General features: G+C 38.4%; 1 protein-coding gene across 1 annotated transcript in view; it reads left to right on the forward strand.

Annotated features, from left to right (window-relative positions):
* Window positions 1-23,135, forward strand: part of CNTNAP2 (contactin associated protein 2) — a 2,213,955-nt gene that overhangs the window by 1,154,658 nt on the left and 1,036,162 nt on the right. Inside the window, exon 10 of the mRNA XM_061165994.1 lies at window positions 4,921-5,070. Coding sequence (XP_061021977.1) covers window positions 4,921-5,070 — 150 coding nt within the window. The remainder of the gene's footprint in view (window positions 1-4,920; window positions 5,071-23,135) is intronic.

Consider the following 23,135-nt stretch of genomic DNA (forward strand, 5'->3'; position numbering starts at 1 on the left):
TATTGCTGTCTTATTTAAAAGGCTTGTTATAACTACACCAATATGTGTAACTGCAATGCAATAACCCCCAAAGAAAAAGTACTCTGTTCAAGTCTCAGATTTTTTTTCTTTGTAAAATGAACTCATCAACCTTCCTTGTTTTTTGACCTAACGTTATAGATACAGTTATGCTGTTTCCTAGGTACTTGGCACTGTTCTAACACTATTCAATCCCTAATTCATCTACCCCTCAAAACCAGCCTACAACATGGATACTATTATTTGCTTTCTAGAGAAGAGAAGCCCGAGGCACAGAAAGGTTAAGTAAACTGCCGAGGCTGACCAGGGTCAGAGCAGAATCAGGCAGCCTGGCTTCCATGTCAGTCCCTTGGCCAGCACACTGTTTTCCTGCCCTTCTGCCATCTTGCTGCCCACTATTGAGAAAAGGCAATAGATTGACCTGTACCGAGTTAGGTAGTGCCAGGCACATCCAGGCCTCCTAGGAAGCGTTAACTGTATGAGACTTGAGTCTCTTTGTTAACTATCAGTAACTAACAGCATCCTACTTCGGTCCGGTCCTGAGTCTCTCTGCAGCCACCAAGACACCACTGTGTCCAGGATTATGGATCAGGTCCCTGGTGAGTCTCTCCACTCCCAGGGACATTTGTAGCTCTAGAATGCTGAGTGAAGGGATACTACCACTTCACTAGCAAATGAGAAGTGATGCCTTAATCCTGTTTGGTGATGTGTTCTTTGTTGGGTATGACTCACAGGATTCTAATAAAGTTTGGGATGACGATACATTTTTTCCCCTGAATACTATACTGATACTTGTAGGTGTATATCTTATGATCAAATGCAGTATTCTAAATGAATGTCAAAGTGCTCAGTCGTGTCCAACTCTGTGTGACCCCGTGGATTATAGCCCACCAGGCTCCTCTGTCCATGGGAAGAATACTGGAGTGGGTTGCCATTTCCTCCTCCAGGGGATCTTCCTGACCCAGGGATCGAACCCATCTCTCCTGTAGCTCTTGCATTGGCAGGTGGATTCTATACCACTGAGACACCTGGGAAACCCCTATTATGAGTGAGCGTTATATATTAAATTCCAAAAGCTCTTAAATTTTGCTAATATTCCATTTCATATGAATTAAAAATACTAAACAATATTATTAATTTTAATGCCTCAGAGAGGCTCTTCATAGAGCTTCTCTGAAGCAAAATTAATTCTCTACTACTTCCTCCAGGTGGCTGGTGGCCCAGGAAATGATAAAGGCACATTCATCAGTTGTGTTTCATACAAAGTTGTTCAGGTCTCCCTTACACTGAAGGGAATGGACACAAACAGAGGGAAATTACGCTGAAACTGTGGCATCTTCTTTTTTCATGCCGTAAAATTTAATGACTGAGTTCTGAGTAGTGGTAAAAACTTGTTCACGATCATTGATTTATCCACTCATGATAACGTGAAGGGAGTGAGCACACAGTTCTGTTTGCTGAGTTTCACAAAGTATAGAGATGATTTAAATGAATACTCCTGGGCTTACTTTAATATGCCTTGGGGAAACAGTGCTAGAATTTGCTTCTCAAACTCACGAATTTCCCATTCATATTGCATTTTAAGGTAAAAAACATCAATGTAAGAAAATACTGAAAGACATGTAGTAGTGGGATCTTTCATTAAAACAGAAATCTGATAATGTAAATGTTAAAAATTGTCAGATGAAACTGGATAATGTCTCGGTTTATTTGCAACTCTGATACTGTATGAAACAAGGGTTTCCCAGAAGCTGAGCTCCCTCCAGACTGGTGGCAAATGGAAATGTTTGTGTGTGTGTGGTATAAGAGATCATGGATGCACGGAGTCTACATGCCATGTTTAATTGTTGCTTGTTTTTCTTTGTTTGTTTGTTTGCTGTTTATAAGAAATCAGGCTCTGGAACTAGGTATGTCTGAGTCCTAGTTCCCAGTTTTTCCAGTTACTATGTATAGAATGCCTAAACATTGTTATGTTCCGTTCTCTCACCTATTTATTGGGGATAGTAATTCAAAAAAAGTTATTTCTGGGGAATACTGTTTTGAACTGTTACTGTTAATCATCAAGAGGTATGCCTCAGCAATCTGATAGGAATGGGCCCCAAATATAATAAAGCAAAAATCAAGAGTGGTTTTTTAATAACATGTGGTTATAGAGAAATTTTAAGATGTAACAAATTTTCTTTTGAGCAATGAATCACTTTTCCATGGGCCAAAAATGACACATTGCTCAAAGGAAAATTTGTTGCTTCTTAAAATTTCTCTTTAACCATGTTATCAAAAAAAAAAAAAAAAAAAAAACACTCTTGGTCATTAACATTAACAGTTCAAAACAGTAATTGGAATAAAAATGAATAGAAATCACTGATCAGGTGCAGAAGCAGCAGTGGAGCAGTGGATGCTATCAACAAGGCTACTTTTTTCCTGAGGTCCAATTTCTCTAGTGATTAAGTTTCTTGAAAAAAAAAATAATCTTTTTATTTTAATCTGATATAATAATAGACCTTTTTGTAATGAACAATTAAACTGATAAGTTTCCATTTATAAATTAACTTTATGATGAGGTTTTCATAAGAATTTTTTAGAAAGGCTTTCTGGTCTACAGTTTAGAACAGAAAGCCCAGTTGCCTAAGGTATCTTGTAAATGACTTCCTTTGAATGTGTTATTATTCAGGATGAAACATTTGTAACATTGCTGTGCTTGGGACCTATACCTCAAAATGTGATTCAAAGCAGGGTTCATCACACTATAGAGGCAAAAACAAAATCAAAACCATACAATTCTGTGGCTAATTAACATTAACCCCAGATTTGTACTTTAATGGAAAATATTATGGTGAAGGTATCATCGTCCATGGATCAATTCTGCACGGGAACCCAAAAGCAACCTAATAAAGAAGGAATTGTTTCAGTAAACACACTGCTTGTCTGGCAGCTAACGGACTTCCCGTTTATAGAATAAGACTGTATATTTACATAGTAATTTCAGAGTAATGTATGTAATGGTTTATATTACACTTTTCATATTTTGAAAATTATTTAGTATTAATTATTTTGGGGCTGGGTTTTCTGTTTTCCTCCACTGAAATAAAATGTGCTCAATAAGTATTACTAAGTAAAAATTTGAAAATCTAAAAAAAAAAAAAAAAAAAGCCTGAGGGGGTGATTGTTTGAAATAATATTTACTAGTATAATGTTAGTTAATGCCTTTTATATGTGGCTATCTTTAAGCCCCAAGAGGCCTTCTGATTTTTTCTTTAAAATGGTATTTCTGTTTAATAATGTACACCAATCACTAGTTTATGCTTTGTTCTATAAAGGAAAAGGATGACTCAGTAAACAGTTTAGGTTTTGTAGATCATACGGTCTCCGCAGCAATTGTTTGACTCTGTAGAGAGACGATATATATACCAAATGAGTTTGGCTGTATTCCAGTCGATTTTATGTGGACTCAAACACTTGAATTTTATATAGTTTTCACATGTAATTTAATATTGTTATTATTTTCATTTATTTTTAACATTTTAAAATGTGAGAACTATTTTTAGCTCCCTGGCTGTACAGAAACAGATGGTAGCAGGCAGTATTTGGCCCATAAGCTTTAGTTTTCAGACCTCTGATCAGAGGCTTGGAACCATCATCCTTGCTTCATCGATTTTCTCTCATTCCGTTTTTGGATACTTTTCCATGCTAGGCTTGTCTTTCTTTTGTGAGGCTGAAGTGCACCTTCAATAACTTCTACCTATGGACTCTAGATTAAGCTATCTGGAACAGTCTAGAACAAACTATCTTCCCTTTGCATAGGCCTTTGTAAGGTGAAAGAAAGCCACTCTGACTCAGAGCTTGTGTCTGTGTATTAGACACTGTTGTGTATGTCTTAGTATTCCTTGAACTATTTCCAGGTAGTTTTGTTCAAAGGCTGTTCTCTTGTCTTTGCTCATTAATTTTCTAATTATTCTTTGTAAAATGAATACAAACTGAACAGTAACTTTTAGTTATTTTTCTGTCTAATGGAGAACTAAATAGATTTTGTTTTTAAAGATCTTTGTACTAGGCAAGAGTGAAGTGTGATTGTTAGGGAGTTCATTTATTTTGTTCGTGTCTCGTTAAATATAACCTAATTCATTATAATGATATCTTATTTGTAAATGATTAGATAATCCTGGTATCATTTTTCATACCTATTAGTGGTCAATTAGCACAAATAACTGCTGTAGGGGAGGAAGACTTGTCCTTTATTCCCTTCTAGGTTCTTTGGCTGGTTTAACAATTAAATTGAAATAGATTAGCAGCAGGAAAAGAAGTATAATTTTGTATGTATGGGCACTCACAGAAATATGAGACTCAAAGAAGTAACCAGTGTAGGCAGATTTTAAACCTTTTTAGACAAAGGGAAAAAAAAAAAAAACAACTGTGAAGAAGAATTGACAAAAATTTAGGCTTGGGGTAGCAAATTAAGAAGGATAAGGATTGTTTATACAGTCTTCTTGGCCCTAACTTCCCTCTTCCTGGTGATAAGGAAGCCTGTTACAGCCTCCCTAGTACAGGGAGGGAATTTTTTCACATGAAAGACTTACTTTTTGCTTTCAGGGAGACAAAGAGGGTGTCAGAGTATCCTTATTGTGCTGGCTGTTTCTTAAGTAACTTTTTTTTCAAAATAATCAATATGCTGAAATAGCATTTTCTGGAATGGCATGTTCTATTTTCCTTCACTGCTATGCCCTATTTGGTCCAGTGGAGGAGAGAATGATTTATAATATTAAAGAAATGTGAGATATTAATTGTACTGAATTTTCCTAGATCAAAATATGTTCATTTTTACTTACAAAGCTCTGTTGATATTAAACATTACTTAAAACTGAATAATCTTTTTTTAAAAATGGTCTTTTCTCTTGTATTTAACAGGTTCTGGGTTGAATGATGGCCAGTGGCATGAAGTCCGTTTCCTAGCAAAGGAGAATTTTGCTGTTCTCACTATCGATGGAGATGAAGCCTCAGCAGTTCGAACTAACAGTCCTCTTCAGGTTAAAACTGGCGAAAAGTACTTTTTCGGAGGTAGGACTACTGTTTTTTAATTGGCTAACTAATGCATTGCTAAAAATGGAGTTTCAATAAAGTTTGATTATGAAGTTTTTGTGTTGATTCAGTGGACTCAGTAGATCTCAGGTAAAAGCAGACAAATTCTGTAATCCCACCAAACTAAAAGGAGTAGTAAATTTATTATTTCTTCTTGATAATATTAACATGCTGTCAACAGTTTCTACTAGTCCCAATATTCTAAGTATAAAGCATGAGATTTTGAATCCCTTCATTCTTAAAATATTGTTCTTAAGAATCATGTCCTTGGATTATATATTATTATCTATTGCTGTGTCACTAATTACTCCAAACCTTAGTAATTAGTTTAATGTTTGGCTTAAAAGAACAAACATGTAATATTATCTCACAGCTTCTCTAGATTGCAAATTCAGAAATGATTCAGCTCTTCTGAGCTTATTCTCAGGTTGTTGGCCTTGGCTATGCTATATGAAGCCTTAACTGGGCTGGAGGGTCCTCATCCAAGAAAGTCCACTCACTTGGTTGACCGTTTGTGCTGGCTGTTGGCGGGGGACCTCGGTTCATCTCCATACAGCTGTGATCCTTCAAGGCCTCTGTTTTTCGAGTGGTCTCTGCTATAGACGATGGGGCAGTGTGTGCCTGTGTGTTTGTGGGGAGAGAGAGAGACAGGGGGATTGAGAGGAGTGAAGTGGGGTAGTGGGTAGCAAAAAGGTTGGGGAGAGGGAAAAACCAGTAAGCAGGAGAGAAAGTTTACAAGATAGAAACTATAAATATTTTGCTGTTGTTTTTAATAATCTGTCCTTCTGTCATATACAGTTGGAAGGCACATCCCATCACTTCTGTCATGCACAGTTAGAAGCAAGTCACTAAATCTAGCCCACACTTAAAGCAAGGGGATTACACAAGGAATGAGAGGTTAAATGGGACCATTCTGAGAGGCTGCCTAACACAGGTTGCCTTACATGAAGCCACTTTATCACAGATGTCTTAATTCTTAAGTAATAAAAAGATTAGGGGAAAGGAAGATTTCTCAAATGATAAATTCTACTTCTATGTATGCAATAGTTGAAGCACAGACCTGGTGTGTTTTCTAATTGAGAAATGCATCCTGCCAGAAAATGATTTTTTCATTAATTAAATATAGGGATCTATTTTATTAAAATACTAGGTGTGTTGTTTAGATCAATATGTCTTTCATGAGATTATACCTTTCTTATTCTAATCACCCAATATGAGATCTTAAAAGCATACATTGTATCATTAGAAATGGAGTAGGAAATGGTAACCTGCTCCTGTATTCTTGCCTGGGAAATCCCACGGACAGAAGAGCCTTGGTGGGCTACAGTCTATAGGGTCACAGAGTCAGACATGACTGAGCACGCATGCACACACTCATCCTCAGAAAAGGCTTTGGTGTATGGTTTAAAAAATATGTATGCATATATTTTCCCCTGAAATATACCTATTAATATTCCTATATCTATTTGCATATTAATGTTTTTATATCACTAATTTAAAATTTGTCTAATTATGAGAATAAGCCTACTTGAGAACAGTCATCTTGTTTATCTTGTTTCTTGCTGTATCCCCCAAGGTCCTATAGAAATTCCTGGAATTTAGTAGATGACCAATAAATATTGATAAATGAATTGGCAAACTGAAAAATAAATGAGGCATACATTTCATTCATAATTATCTAAAAGAAGAAATAGAAGCCCTATGAGCTATACTGACTTGCAGTATAGCTTACAGACTTAGACTGAGTCTGTAGCCAGCCTGTGAATTCAAGACCTGTGACTCCTGCACGGGGTATTTTTCCCCTCTGCATCACAATGTGACAATGAGTGACAACTCAGAGATAGAAGTCTTAAACTAGACCCCCCACTTCTTTAATCTTCCATGGCTGTTCATTGGGAGTTAGAGCTACATGTTTTTTAAAAGTCTCTCAATAAATATTTGATGAGCAGATGAAAGCCAGACAAGATGTCTTATGAGTGAATAAACTGGACTTACTGATGTGAAAAAAAAGTAACTCAAGAGCTAAACTGGTTTTTTTCCCAAATCATATTTAACATGATGGGCTTTTGGCTAACAGTTTTCATTGCTGTCAGAAAATGGATCACAATAGTCCGTTGGAAAGCTATTGATAATCCTGATTCATCCAAATGACAGTGGAATATCTATGGCCATGAATGACCTTGCCAAATGCTTAAGGCAAGTTTTGATCTATTTCCATCTAGATGGGTAGGCAAAAAGCTATAACACAAATTTATGGCATAGAGTTTATAGGATATGAGGGCTTTATAGTGTTCTATTTACTATTGCTTTACAGATTCTGGTTTTTCAGACCCAGTGGGCAGGATCACATTTCCTCCCTCTTGGGTCTTTGTTCTGCCATTGAGAAATACTTTTAGCAAATGATCATGGTGCTTCTTTGGTTATATCTTCATTGGCTAAATCCTCAGAGCATAGGAGAATCACTAGAGGAACTTGTCACAATCCAGATTCTCGGGCCCTACTCCTAGAACTTCAGAATGCAGGATGCTGAGAAATTGAAGAATTCTAAACTTTAGGTGATTCTGAAACAAGGGATCTGAGGAACAGAATTGTAGATGTAGCTTAGCCAATTTGCATGAGTATCTGTTAGATTCTTTTTAATATTTATTTATTTTTAATTGATTGATGATTGCTGTTCAATATTGGTTTGTTTCTACCATACAGCAACATGAATTAGCCATAGGAGTATCTATGTCCCCTCTATCTCGAACCTCCTTCCCACCTTCTACCCTTTCCCACCCCTCTAGGTTGTTACAGAGCCCCAGTTTGGGTTCCCTGAGACATACAGCAAATTCCACTGGCTATCTATTTCACATAGGACAGTGTGTGTGCGTCCATGCTACTGTCTCCTTTCATCTCTAGGTTATTTTTGAAAAACAACGTCAGCCACTGACAAGTGAGATAGGTAAGAAATAGCTACTCTCAGAAAGTTTTCACGGAGCAGTGAAAGGAAGCCCCAGTCAGGGTCTGGTACACATGTTGTTGTTGCCGTTTAGTCATTAAGTCGTGTCTGATTCTTTGGCAAACCTGCGGACTGTAGCCCGCCAGGCCCCTCTGCCCATGGGATTTTCAAGGCAAGAATACTACAGAGGGTTGCCATTTCCTTCTCCAGGAGATCTTCCCAACCCAGGGATTGAACCTATGTCTCCTGCATTGGCAGGCTGATTCTTTACCCCTGAGCCACCAGAGAAGCCCCTGGTGCCCATACAGACATTTATTTAAAAAGAGCAACACTTTTAATACAAACTCCTTCATCAGGTCCCTGAAGTCCTCACTCTCTGACTTGCCTTCTCTTGAATAAACTGTTCTCTTTGGGCAGCTGTAGCAATATTTTAGAGGCAGAATTCAGCTATGCCCAGACCCAGTGCCAGGCAACAGAAAGCTCCTAAGCTAATAGCTGGCACAGATTCACTGATCCAGAATCTAGGATCATCTCCACGGCTTCAGGCCACAGACCTCACTGGAGTCTTATTCCACTTTCACACAGTTTGTGGCTGTCTCTAAAAGATGTTTTGCCAAAATACATATCCTTAATATCTTTAATTTCACCACTGAGATCTCTTTCCTAACATTAACCTGACACTTATGCTAATTGACAAACCACCATTTTTACAAACGAAAACTCAACTTGACTTTCAAAAACCGATGACAGGAATAGTTAGCAGCAATCCTGGACCAGTCACGTCTGGAGTGGCCGCAGTGTTTTTGAGAGCGTGCTCGTGACCACCTCTGGCATGCGGCTGCCTGATTAGAATGCTAGCTGCCTCTGGACTGTTACTTAAAACACGCACACATACTTCATGCTGTCTGTGCTGAAAATTTAAAGTCGCAGATGTTGTAATGATGATGTCTTAAGGAATATTAGTCTAGTGGAAAGGAGAATTGACTTTGTTCTACATGGGAAGCTTTGAATCATACACACCTCATTTGGAGCCACGGCTTCACTTAGTTGATAGGTCATTTTAATCATTTATCTTACCTTCTTTATCTATTAAAAGGCAATAGAATCTGCTCTGTGAACATTAAACAGCATCACCTGTTAAACACAAGGTCTGACCCCAGGGACTGCTAAATGCTGACTGCCTTTCCAATTCACCTGGGGTCTTTTTTAAACTCACTCAATACAGCCCTTTCCAAGGAAAATTTCAGATTTCAGATCATGCGTTTCTCTCAGGTCTCCTACCAACTGCTTGACTACTGAAAGCACTTCTTGCTCCTTAGTCAGTAAAAATCAAATTGCTTCCCTGCTGGGTGAAAGCCTTAAGTGATGGTGTCCTGCCCTTAAACATGTCCACAGTTTGCTTAATTTGAAGTTAAGTCCTGTCCACGCAGCTGCTTCTGCCACCAGAGGATGTCAGAACGCCCCAGCGTGGAGCTCTCTCTCCCCACGCCCGCTCCCTGCTCATCCCCGGAAAGCTCTTAGTTCTCCTCCGTAACACTCTCAATCAGACGTTTAAGCATGGAGAATTATCTCGCCTTATTCTTTCTTGGGAATAAACAGAAAAAGAAAGATTATTCATTTGGGATGTTTCCTCAAGGAAAGTTATTTTAACTGCTTTAGCTTTTTTCTCTATCTCCTAGCTTGAATTCCTTTTCCTAACACTTCATTAATTTTAATAATCATAAGAATTATAAACAAAATAATTCAATTTATTATTGACTGCTTACCTGATAATTGGCTTTCTGATACAGGCCAAGGCTCATGGTCCTGAGAGAGTAGAAAGATTTTTAAATTTAAAAACATTTTTTTTTAGGTTGGGTATTTTGATTATCCCTGTGTTTTAATTTGAAAGGAAACGAAGCCAAAGGAGCTGTGGGGCTAAGAGGAGATGTACGAAAGTTCCAGAGATAAGCTATTCAGAAAGGGAGTTCTAAGGAACACATTGATGGTGGCAGCTCTCAAAAGTATCAGACCAGGTGAAAATGGCAAGAGAGAAGGGGGGAAGGATAGGACTGGGGGCTGGCTAGAGTCTGATTGGAATTGAATTAATAAAGTTTAATGAAAGGGCACGTTCCCTCCCAGTTACAAATCTAAGCTCATTAGTGTATATATATACACACACATATATATTTGTATATATATATACACATATGCATGCGTGCTAAGTCACTTAAGTCATGTCCAACTCTTTGGAACCCTATGGACTGTAGCCCACCAGGCTCCTCTGGCCATGGGATTCTCCTGACAAGAATATTGGATGGGTTGCCATGCTCTCCTCCAGGGGATCTTCCCAACCCAGGGATCAAATGGACAAATATCTTGTCTCCTGCATGCAGGCAGGCTCTTTACCACTAGTGCCACCTGGGAAGCCCGCATACATATAACCTTTTATTCCTCATTGAAATAGAGCATGAATTCTAAATAGCTATTAGACTGATATGTAAACATGTTACCCACCAGGATTCTTAGACACCTTAGTCAGTAGAAATTGATCAGAAGCCAAATAGGAAATTCAGGCAAGGTTTTCTGGGAGCCCCTGCTGCATCAGGTCGGAGTTAGAAAAAACAGCAGGTTCTTTTGCTGGCTTGCTTATGGAAGTGAGGCAAACCGGGTCCTTCCAAGGGGAGAGGGTAGGGATGTGCCCAGGAATCAGGGCAGAGAGGCGGCTTGGGTGTTTTGCCCACCCCTCTGATGCTGTTGAATGCAGGGAACATGTGCAGTACTCTGCTCTTGCTCCAGATTCGGCTCCAGATTCTGTTTTTGTTTCAACACCCTGTTTTTGCTCTCAGCTCTTTAGAAGTGGTAGGTTTTTTTGTTTTGTTTTGTCTTTTTGTGTCTTCTTGTCATGGATTTGCCCCAACTGCAAATGCACAGAGTGATTTTTAGCCTTCTTTGTATTGTGTTCTTCAAGAAGACCTTAGTCCAGGTGTAAGCATTACAGTACTGCAGCAAAGTGTCCCAGGCTGCAGGTCTTAGCCTGTCTCAAATATATACATAAAGCAGTTTTCACTGAAGCAAATGAAAGATTTGTTTCCAGGGCTGGTGTTTCCTGGCTGTTATTATGGGAAAATGCAACCAGCCCCACACACTTTTGAGTGTCTAAACGTTTCCTAAATGATCTATTAGTCACTCAGTCACACCCAACCGTTTGCAACAGCATGGACTGTAGCCCACCAGGCTTCTCTGTCCATGGAATTCTCCAGGCAAGGATACTGGAGTGAATAGCCATTCCCTTCTCCAGGGGATCTTCCCAACCCAGTGATCAAACCCGGGTCTCTCACATTGCAGGCAGATTCTTTACCTTACCATTTGTGCCACCAGGGAAGTCCTTAGTGATCTAAAACGTACCACAACTTAGGCTTCCCACTTGGTTTCTCAGGAATTCCTGGGTTGACCCGTCTGTCACCAGACTATGTGCAGGACCATTCTGTTGAAGGTCCAGTTTTCCTTCCTCTGAAGGGCCTGTTGTTGCACCTGTGAGAAAATCTGTTGTTTGGAGGTATATTTTCTAGCCCCTTTTTGCTACTCTCCACAAAAATGAAGGAAGAACTGTTTTATCAAATGATATGATATGTTAGGGGGGTCTTCCCAGGTCGCTCAGTGGTCAAGAATCCTCCTATCAATAGAGGATATGCAGAAGACTCGGGTTCAATCCCTGGGTCAGGAAGATATCCTGAAGGAGGAAATGGCAACCCACTCCAGTATTCTTGCCTGAGAAATCCCATGGACAGAGGAGCCTGGCAGTCTACATCTGTGGAGTTATAAAGAGTCGGGCACCACTGAACACATGTGCATGCACATGTTAGATGATGTTTCTTTCAGTAGTCTAAAAGTGAATCTTAAACTTCTTTGTATTGCTTCCAAGTCTATGTGTAACGAAGTTCAAACTTGGTGGGTTAAAATAGCAGAAGTTTATTCCCTCACAGTTTTGGAGGCTAGAAGTCTGAAGCCATGGTTCAGTAGAGCCCAAGAATCAGTGGGGCCTGATTTTCTCAAAAGGCTCCAGGGAAGAGTATTTTCTGGCTTCTCCTACCGTCTAGGGGTTTCAGGCAATCCTTGGTTTCCCTTGGTCTTGCGGATGCATTGTTTCAATCCCTGCCTCTATCTTTAACAAACCACTACTCACTGTTTCTCTGTGCCCAGGTTTCCCTCTTCTTTTAAGGACACTGGTCATCAGACTAGAGATCTATTAGGTGACCATCACTCCCTTGTTTCACCTGATTACATCTGCAAGGACCCCATTTCCCCATGGACAGCAGAGCCTAGTGGGCTATAGTCGATGAGGTTGCAAAGAGTCAGAAACAACTGAACAACTAAGCACATAGAATTTTAAGGAAATCAATAGAAAATATTTCTGAAAAAATTCCATGACCACACTAGGTTATGGTGAGTGAGAACTCATCTCTGATAAATGTTAGAAAGCTTTGTGCAAATAAAACAAAACAGAAGTGCAAATGATATGAAAAGCAATTGTTGTTTTGTAAGTGTATCCCATGTGCAAGAAACAATTAGAGAGGATAAGAGCATATAGTTTAGACTTTGTAATAATCAGGATTCTCCAGAGAAACAGACAGCAGAACATAACCATATATATGTATACATATATATATATGTATATATATATATATATATATATATATATGTCTGAGAGGGAGAGAGATTTATTATAGGAATAGGCTCCCAGGGTTATGGAGACCAGAAGTCTCACAATCCGATGTCTGCAAGCTAGAGAACCAGGAATATGATTGTGCAATTCATTAGAGTCCAGATGCCTGAGATCCTGGGGATCCAGTGGTTTAACTCCTAGTCTCAAAGGCTGCTGGTATAAGTCCCAAAGTCTAATCCAATGTCCAAGGGCAGGAGAACATAGAATCTCAGGTCAAAAAAAGAGAGACAGAATTTGCCCTTTCTCTGTCCTCTTGTCCTATTGGGCTCTCAGCAGACTGGATGAGGTTCACCCACTTTGGTGAGAGCTATCTTCCGTACTTAGTCTACTAATTCCAATGCTAATCTCTTTTGGAGACACCCTCACAGACACACCCAGAAATAATGTTTTACCAGTTATCTGGGCATCCCTTAGCCCACTTAAGTTGACACATAAAAGTAACTATCGCAGACTTGGAGTTAGCAAACTCTTGCGGCAGGACCATATGTAAAGACGAGGTGTGAGGGGCTGGGGGGTGGGGGCGGGGAGAGTTTACCTACTCTGCTTAGCTGACCTGGAAGTTTTCAGAAATAGAGGAACTTGGAATTTAACTTGATTTGTACTATGATGAGAACTATCACTACCAACGAAATGAAGATAGTAGACTCTGGCTGTAGATAATAATCATGCTGGAAATAAAACAGTTACACACATACAAAAGAGTACATGAAAAGAAGATGAATTCCCACAGTTTTTATATCCCTCATTAGAGTTTAAATGACCTTTCCAAAGTTGCACATATTTAAGAAAAAGCTGTCATCCTAATGGCATGCTGTACTGGTCTTGGAATTTTGTATAATGTGCCGAGCCGTAAAACAGAGGCGTAGAATCATGAAGATATCATAAAGTGTTCCCATAGAGTTGTTTATATTAAAACAACCAGGAAAGTTCAGAAGAACATCTTTGACACCCATGGCTGTGTATCTGGTCTCTTCCTGGAGTAAGATCATACCTATATTTGAAATATAAATACTGAATATTATATATAATATATAAATATATTTATAAAATATATAAATAATATACAAATGCTGAAATATAAATGCTGGGTACCTGTGCTGTTTTGCACATTATGTGTTTTCACAAGAAATGCCTTCAAAGAAAACATATGTGATGTTACTTTGAGAATTGAAATCCTTCAACTCTGTTATTAGATCAATGTTCAATTTTCTCTTAACTAGTTGAAATAATAGTAAATCTTATTATCTTTTTCTGGCCTGCTTCTCCAAATCCTTGGTTATCTTTAAGGACTTTCTTTCCAAAGATGCATTTATCTTTCTGTTATAGAATAGGGATCTACATTTATTCATTTATATCTGAAGAGACCATGGAGCCTTTCACATAACTCATGTTTATGCTAGATGCTGGTGACATATTGATACAAAAAAGAGACAGAATCTCTACCCTCATAGGATTTATAGTTTTTGCTCTCATATTACCATGTGTCTCTTTATAAAGTTATCATTTTACTTGATTTGTACAATTCTCTTATTAATGTATACCTACTCTAAGCCCTATCCATTTTGCTCTTAAGACCTTTCAACTGGTTGGATGAGGGTTACATCATCAAGGATCATCTATTTTATTTAATGTCAGTTGAATGTGGATGTTACACCTCATTTGGAAAACACCTTCACAACAGCATCTAGATGAGTGTTTGATCGAATAACTGGATATTAATGGCAACCCACTCCAGTATTCTTGCCTGGGGAATCCTGTGGACAGAGGAGCCTGGTGGGCTGCTCTCCATATGATCGCACAGAGTCAGACACAAGTGAAGTGACTTAGCATGCATGCATGCTTTGGAGAAGGAAATGGCAACCCACTCCAGTATTCTTGTCTGGAGAGTCCCAGGGACAGAGGAGCCTGGTGGGCTTCCATCTATGGGATTGCACAGAGTTGGACATGACTGAAGTGACTTAGCAGCAGCAGCAGAGCCTCTCTAAGTTGGCAGAGCAATCACAAAGTACTTTTATGTGTCCTGGATTCTGGACTTGAGGCATCAAATAAAAATATAATCAGATGTCTGGTCTAATGTACAGATAAAGGAATAAAAGAAACTGCTTTTACAGTTTTCTGATTATGATTTCTAAGTCTTCTATGTGCATATTTTTCTATTTTGTTTCATTTTATGCTTTCTAATGTTATATCTCTTATTCCTTCTCTTTTCAATGTTTTTACTAAGATAAAATTTACATATGCTAAAATCCACGTATTTCAAGTGTACAATTCCATGAGCTTTAGTGAATTTATATGGTAGTTAGCCATCAGCACAGTCTAGCTTTTAAATCATTTCCCCAATTGCTCCCCAAATTTCCCTTCTGTCCCCCTGCAGTCCGTTCTCACTCCTAACCTGTCCCGGGCAACCACTGTTTCTGTTGTCCCTATAATGTTTGCTTGTTTTCCCTAGACCCTTCTTCTTTGTCATTGTTGTTGACTCTTATTTTGCTTTTGGACTCTTCTCTGGTTTGCACTTCTCCTTGGAGACTTTGCCCTCATCTCACCTCCTCGAGGAAGACAGCCAGGCCCTCTCGTTGCTGCCCCAGCCCGTTCTGTCCCCTACGCCCTCCTGCCCCTGACATCCCTGGTCCATGTTGTCTCACTCTTTCTTCCCTCCCCTCACATAGCACTCAATCACTTTTAACATTTTACATCCTTCATTTTTTAATATATTCATTATTTATTATTAGAATCTCCACTAGAACATAAGCACTAATAAGACAAAGATATTGGTAGTTTTTGTTTTCTGGTGTATCTCAAGTGTTTCGAAAAAAATGCCTGATGCATAATAGTTATCACTGTGTATTTATTAATTGAATAAATTAATCAGCAGTCCGTTATGGGTACATTTAATGGTTACATGCAAAAAGGGCTAGAGGACTTCTGTCCTCACGTAGGGTATCAGCTTTTGGCACTTGCCTCTCCCTGAAGAGAATTTTAGGCAAAGAATGCGATTGTGCTGGCAGAGAACAGCCACTGGTATTCTAGTATTATATTTCATAGGTATAACTTTTCAGGGTCTTAAAGATAAAATATTTTTTATTAGATCAGATGCAATTTTTGTTATCTAAGTATAGATACCACTGTATGGCTGATGAGGAGTAAATCTAGGATTCAAATCATTCTGTTTCCTAAATAGTTACTAAAACTGGGTATTGTTATTCATGCTAGCATGGTGTACATTCAGAAAAAAAAAAAATATTTGCTTTCATTCCAATTGAGATAAAGAACCTGGTGAAATTTTGGAGAAAATAAATTTGATAAGGGGTAAGGAAGGTCTTATGGAAGGGCCATGTAGAAGATTACTTTTTAAGATAGTTTGGCGGGGGAATCCTGAATTGAGGGGTTGGCACCTGAGGTGAGGAAGCATACGATGAGGTGACGTGGAGAATAGCATCCCTGGTAGAGAGAAAAGGCAGTGTAAATACTACACAGATGTGAGGGCATAGAGGCCTTGGGAAAGGGGGCCACACGGCTTCAGGAATGGGAGCCTTCGAAGGCTGGCCTGGGTAGGGTCTCTTACACCAGCGGTCCCCAACCTTTTTGGCACCAGGGACTGATTTCATGGAAGACAATTTCTCCATGGACAGGGAGGAGGGGAACGGTTTGGGGATGAGTAAAGCACATTACATTTATTGCGCACGTTATTTTTTTGTTGTATCGGCTTCACCTCAGACCATCAGACATTATATCCCCAGAGGTTGGGGAGTGAGGTGGGAGGCTGTTTGAAGATTGAATCAGCTGAATGGCATAATTTAATCTCATCTCTAAGGCTGCTGTTTGGAAAAAAGACTCTAGGCAGATGAGAGAGCAGTATGGTGAAAGCACTGGGTACTATTGCAATAATCTGGACGATAAAGGGAGACAGTCTAGTGGAGAGGTGTGAAGCGGTCAACTCTGAAAACATTTTTGGAAGTCAAGCCTGTAGGACTTGCTGACAGGTGGGTTATGGGCCGTAATATACAGAACGGAGTCAAGATGACACCAGTCAGCCTGACCAAAAGCCTTGAGCTCAGCCTTGCCTCTCCTCCACACTGCCCTTCCCTCTTCTGCGCTTTGTGGTCCACCTGACAGCATTTCTCTAAAGTTTGTTTCTAATCGTGCATCAGAAACGGCTGCTGGTGTTGGATCCATGCAATAACCTGTCATTCCTCCCCCAAAAAACGGGACTATGGACTAATCCTCCCAACACTCACACACAGACACAGACACACACACACACACACACACACACTTTCACAGTTCCCTGCATCCTCTGTCTCCTCGATGGGATCTGAATATGTTCTCAAACCTCTCGTGTCTTGCCCTGATGCCCTTTATGCTGCATTACATCAGGGGTATAGCAAGAGTCAAGAATCTACGGATTTAAAACCAGACTTGGCTGGTGATCTGTTTCACCCTAGATGATGCATGAGACAAGTGCTTGGGCCTGGTGCACTGGGAAGACCCAGAGGGATTGGGTAGAGAGGGAGGTGGGAGGGGGGATCAGGATGGGGAATATGTAAATCCATGGCTGATTCATGTCAATGTATGACAAAAATCACTGCAATATTGTAAAGTAATTAGCCTCCAACTAATAAAAATAAATGAAAAAAAAAATAAATAAAACCAGACTTAGCCAACTAACATTCCAATTAGTCTCTGATTTGGGGACTGCATTTATCACTCAGAAACAAGCAAATGGAGAACAGCAACTCAAAGCTAAGCAACTGCTATAAAATAAATGGCCTTTAAATGTGTGAGTTTACATATAAACTTCTAGTGGGTAGACTTCTAACTGGAAAACATGCACTAGTCATAATCATTGTTCTTGGTCTTCCTTCCGTCCATGGTCCAACTATACTGAACTTAGAAGGGGTTGGGAGATAAGTTATTTATTGCCTTTTAAAAAGTAAAATGAAAGTTAGCCATAATCTACATTTATATAGTATTAAACATCATTTATTAATATTGAAATATTTGGATGCCCATCTTACTTTATGCAATATCTGTCCCTTTAAAATACTAGTTTAGTATTATTGGCAAGAGTCATGCTTTTCCATCTAACAATTTGTTAAATTGCAGAATGAGAAATGAGAACCATAGGGATTCCTGTAAGTTGTTAATAGCTTAATTTGATTTGGATTGGCTGACATTATATAATACCTGGAATTCATTTTTCTTTTATTGCTTTTAAATGCATTCATTCAATTCAGTTCAGTCGCTCAGTCGTGTCCGACTCTTTGCAACCCCATGAATCACAGCACGCCAGGCCTCCCTGTCCATCGCCAACTCCCGGAGTCTACCCAAACCCATGTCCATCGAGTCGGTGATGCCATCCAGCCATCTCATCCTCTGTCGTCCCCTTTTCCTCCTGCCCCCAATCCCTCCCAACATCAGGGTCTTTTCCAGTGAGTGAACTCTTCGCATAAGGTGGCCAAACTATTGGAGTTTCAGCTTCAGCATCAGTCCTTCCAATGAACACCCAGGACTGATCTCCTTTAGGATGGACTGGTTGGATCTCCTTGCAGTCCAGGGGATTCTCATGAGTCTTCTCCAACACCACAGTTCAAAAGCATCAATTTTTCAGCGCTCAGCTTTCTTCACAGTCCAACTCTCACATCTATACATGACCACTGGAAAAACCATAGCCTTGACCAGATGGACCTTTGTTGTTAAAGTAATGTCTCTGCTTTTTAATATGCTATCTAGGTTGGTCATAACCTTCCTTTCAAGAAGTAAGCGTCTTTTAATTTCATGGCTATAATCACCATCTGCAGTGATTTTGCAGTAGGTTAATAGTTTAATTTGATTTGGATTGGCTAACATTATGTAATACCTGAAATTCATTTTTCTTTTATTGCTTTTAAATACATTCATTAATTTTTATTTATATGTTTTTTCTGTATGCTTTTATTATTTCACCCTGGTTCATTTTTACACATGATTGTTTTTCTCTTATTCAACTTTAGGGAGTTGGTCTTTCCTTACCTGTAGTGAATTAACCTAGAAATTTTCTCAATTATTAATTTCTTTAAAAGAATTTGGTTGTTCAAAAAAAACCACTTGCCACAAAAATATTAGATCAATATTTGCTATTCTAAGCAAAATTTTTTCCCCACTTGTAAAAAGTACATTTTAAAGCCATTTCTTTCCATTAGGAGAATATTAACATGAAAAGACATTTCTTTTTCAATCCAATTCCCAAAGAACTTTTGGTCATGTTAGTTTGTTTTCCAGTTAACATGCATAAAAGAAAAGGGCACAGAAGAGGAAGGGAATTGCACAGTGAAATTTAATATAGTAACCTCATCAGAAACTGTTTCTCTGTTGGAGATAAGAAAGTACTCATTGCATAGCCCCCAATTCCAAAGACCTTTTTATACCTCCTAGAAGTAAAATTGATGAGAACTATGATTTGGGCTAATTATCATTAGAAATACTATGGTATTCTATATGCCCTTGCCTTTTTCTGGCTCTTACTACTGAGTTGCCTTGGGAATATTCAGATTTAAGAGAGAATTGTAAGTAATTTTCCAAAGGAGAAAATAATCATGAAATTATAAAAACTCTTTGACTTGCAGAAATCATTTTAACCTTATGGCTATTTATTGTTGTTACTCTGGATTTTTTTTTTTTAAGATCTTTTCCTCTTTATATTAATTTTGTTATTTTACAATCACTATGCTCAAAGAGCATAATGTTTTGACTGCAGAAATAACACAGTTAACTCTATAAGTATGTAAATTGAATTTGACTTTTTTGTATGTCTCTTTTAGAAATTATTTTCTGTATCTAAAATGCTCTTAAGCTGAAAAATATTGTGCAGATTTTAAAACTGTGATGACTTGTATGTCTCATGCAAATATGAGATACGTGCTTTAGGTTATTATTTGGAGAACATAGTATTTTTACAGATTACCCTATCCTGTTGATTTTACAATGCTTTACCAAAAAAGAAAGAAAAAGACATTTATACTTTTTTTCATGAGTAATGTGTCAATTCAGGTGCTTCAGGAAACAGATGTTAAGGCAGAATTAGACACTGAAAGATGTACTGAGCAAAATGTCTCTAAAGGATAGAGGAGTAAAAGAAGAAGTTGTTTAGTTGCTAAGTCATGTCTGACTCTTTGTGACCCCTCAGACTATAGCCCATCAGGCTCCTCTGTCCATGGGATTCTGTAGGCAAGAATACTGGAGTGGGTTGCCATTTCCTTCTCCAGGGGATCGTCCCAACCCAAAAGAGGAAGAGGAGGTCTGATACCTGAGGACAGAATGAGGGAGAAGGAGGACTGTGTAAGAAGAGGCCCAGGTTGTAGCAAAGCACTGAGCCCCACATCCATCACAGATGGCCTGACTGGTTCTCTCGCTCTCCCCAGTACTTAACTGGCGTAGCCTGGGGGAGCATGGCCTCATCAGGAGAACACCTATGGACCTCGGTTAGACTAACCAACTCTGCTCCTCAAACAGGGAGGGAGATATGACCAGCACCTGGGTGATCTTGGGCACTCAAGCTATTGATTAATGACACACATAAGTGAAAAAGATAATTTTAGAAAGTTCTCCCATAGAACTTCTTTGTAAACCAGAGAGAAATTTTGTTTTGTTTTCTAATAAAGTTGCTATTTCTATCCACATTCCTAATTTTCTGTGGCCAAACAAATAGGAGAAATGATTTCAGGTACTTTTTTTTTTAACTATTGTAAATTCAAATAATAATATTCCTATATGTGCAAAAACGAAACCAGAATGGAATCCAGTGCCTATAATTGTGCTGGTAGGCTACAGTCCATGGGGTCACAAGAGTCTGACATGATTTAGCAACTAAACCACCAAATTGTTCTTTGTCTTTGCCTCCTTGTTTTATTTCTTTTTTTTCCTTTTAAACAGTCAGTTATTTATATGTAAACTTGCCTTTTGAACATGAAAGTAAGTTCTTTCTGGGTATGTAGTTGTTGTTTTGTTTTTTTTTTTTCCCATTATTGAGTTTTTAAAGAAGACCACAGACTTAAACTAGTGTTTCCAGTCTGGCTTATCCAATAAGTAGCTAAGTAGAGCATTTGCTAATTTCTCACTTTTTTTTTCCCCCAAACTTTCTCTTACTTTTGGATTCCCACTTGCCTATGTTAGCAATTAGCTATCCCTCAAATAATTAAGAATTGCTATCTACTTCCCAAGGAAAGTTTAAATATTAAGGAATTTGTAAGGCACTCTGCCATTAAGACTCTAAAATATGACATATCTCCAAGGTTAAAATTTCAAGTCTTTTCTGATACGGGAAGTGGGGTTGAGAATGTGAGAATTTAAGTCAAAGACTTTCCTAATAACATTCATCTCAGTCAACTTCAGCATCTAGCCCTTAAGTTGTATCATTTCTAATACCTTTCCCATCAAAACCTTCCTAAGCCTTTCCAATATCTGGGTCCTTTGATCTCCCTTCCCTGCAATTAACACAATTAGTGCCAAGAATAATAAGTGCTAAAAATGCTACAGCATCGTTGCTCCAGTGAATCTAATCTGTAATGACAAGAACACTCACTAACTCTTATTTCACAGAGGCCTGAGGTTGGGTGGAAACCTCTGCTTTCACAGACCTTTAATGAATCAAACAGTAAGCAAATATGAAATCTGAATGAAGATGTTCTCTGCCAGTGGTGCACTATGTGATGTTACTATTGGGAAAATCTAGACACCCCAGAAAGTCATCAATAGAACAAAATTCTTTAACACCTTCAGATTTTTTTTCTACTATCTGTGGGTTATTGAACAAACTAAGTAATGTGACTCCAGATTTCAATATGTGTATATGGTTTTAGGTTTAGTATGTCAAAGAGAAGTGTATTTGAAGGGCAGAAAACTTATGCAAAGGGAGACTGGCCCCTGGAAAGTTTGTTGTTAATGTTGTATGTGGAAAAAAAATTGAAAGATCAAAGGAGAAGTTTCAGTTCTTCAGGGTGGAAATCCAAGTGATCAGGCTGAGTGAAACTGAGAGGTGAAACCTGTTATGTCAGAGCTTAGAAGAAATAGAAGTAATTCTACTCTTTGCCAGGCTGGTACAAAGTTAACCACTGAGTCAAATACTGCTAAGTAGTGATTTTGTTTATTTGTTAAGGTAATACATGATTTAGAACAAGCTCTCACAACTTAATGAGACTAAGAATATTCTAGGCTGCTTTTTATAAAAGAGTTTAAGTGTTGGGCTATATCCTTAGTAAAAAATTTAATTCAGTAGGTCTGAGGTAGGGTCCAGAAATCTGCATTTATTCAAGCATCCAGGTTACTTCTTTTTTTGTCTTAACTACTTTATTGAGATATAATTCATATACCATAAAAGCCACAATTTAATGTATGCAATTCATGCTCTTTAATATATTTGCAACGTTGTGTAAACATCATCACAATCTAATTTTTGGTCATTTTCATGGCCCCAAGTGAAAGTCTCAGATTTATTAGGGATTCATGAGGAATACCTAATTCATGAATTAATCCTCTTGATTAATCCTCATTCATGAGGAGCCACTCAGCATTCTCCTAGAATACCCGCCAGACACAGGCAACTACCAATCTACTTCTTGTGTGTATATTTGCCAATTATGAATATTTTACATAAATGGAATCACATAGTAGGTTATCTTTTATGACTGACTTCTTTCCTTTTGGTCTTACCTAGTGACTCAGATGGTAAAAAATCTGCCTGCAATGTGGGAAACTTGGGTTCCATCCCTGGGTTGGGAAGATCCCCTGGAGGAGGGAATGGCTACCCATTCCATTATTCTTGTCTGGAGAATTCCATGGGCATAAGAGCCTGGCAGGCTATGGTCCATGGGGTCGCAAAGAGTTGGAGCTGGACATGACTGAGCAACTTTCACTTATTTCTTTTGTTTAGCATAATGTTTTCAGCATGTATTCAATTGTAGCATGTATAAAATATTTTATATTTTAGTTTTATATTTTATATTTTAGTATTATATTCTATATTACATTTTATTTATCCATTCATCAATTGATGGGACTTTGGATTGTTTCCACTTTTTGGCTATTATGAATGGTGGTTTTGTGAACATTTGTGTATAAGATTTTGCATGCACATATTTTTCTTTCTTTTGAGTATATGCTTAGGAATGAAATTTCTGGGTTATATAGTAATTCTATGTTTAATATTTTGAGGGACGGCTGGACATTTTCCTGGGTGATCTCAGTGCCTATAGTTTTCTCTCTGCACACTTTGAGAAACACTGATTTAGGCAATGATTTGGGGAGAATGCAGGAGGAAAAGAGATATTTATTGGATTCTGATCATGAAAATCCTAGACTCCATGAAATGGAGGCTAAAATAAGAAAAGAAGAAAATGCAGCATTAGAAAATAAAAAAAAAACACT

This window comes from Dama dama, chromosome 18 (assembly GCF_033118175.1).
Source record: "Dama dama isolate Ldn47 chromosome 18, ASM3311817v1, whole genome shotgun sequence".
Lineage (NCBI taxonomy): Eukaryota > Metazoa > Chordata > Mammalia > Artiodactyla > Cervidae > Dama > Dama dama.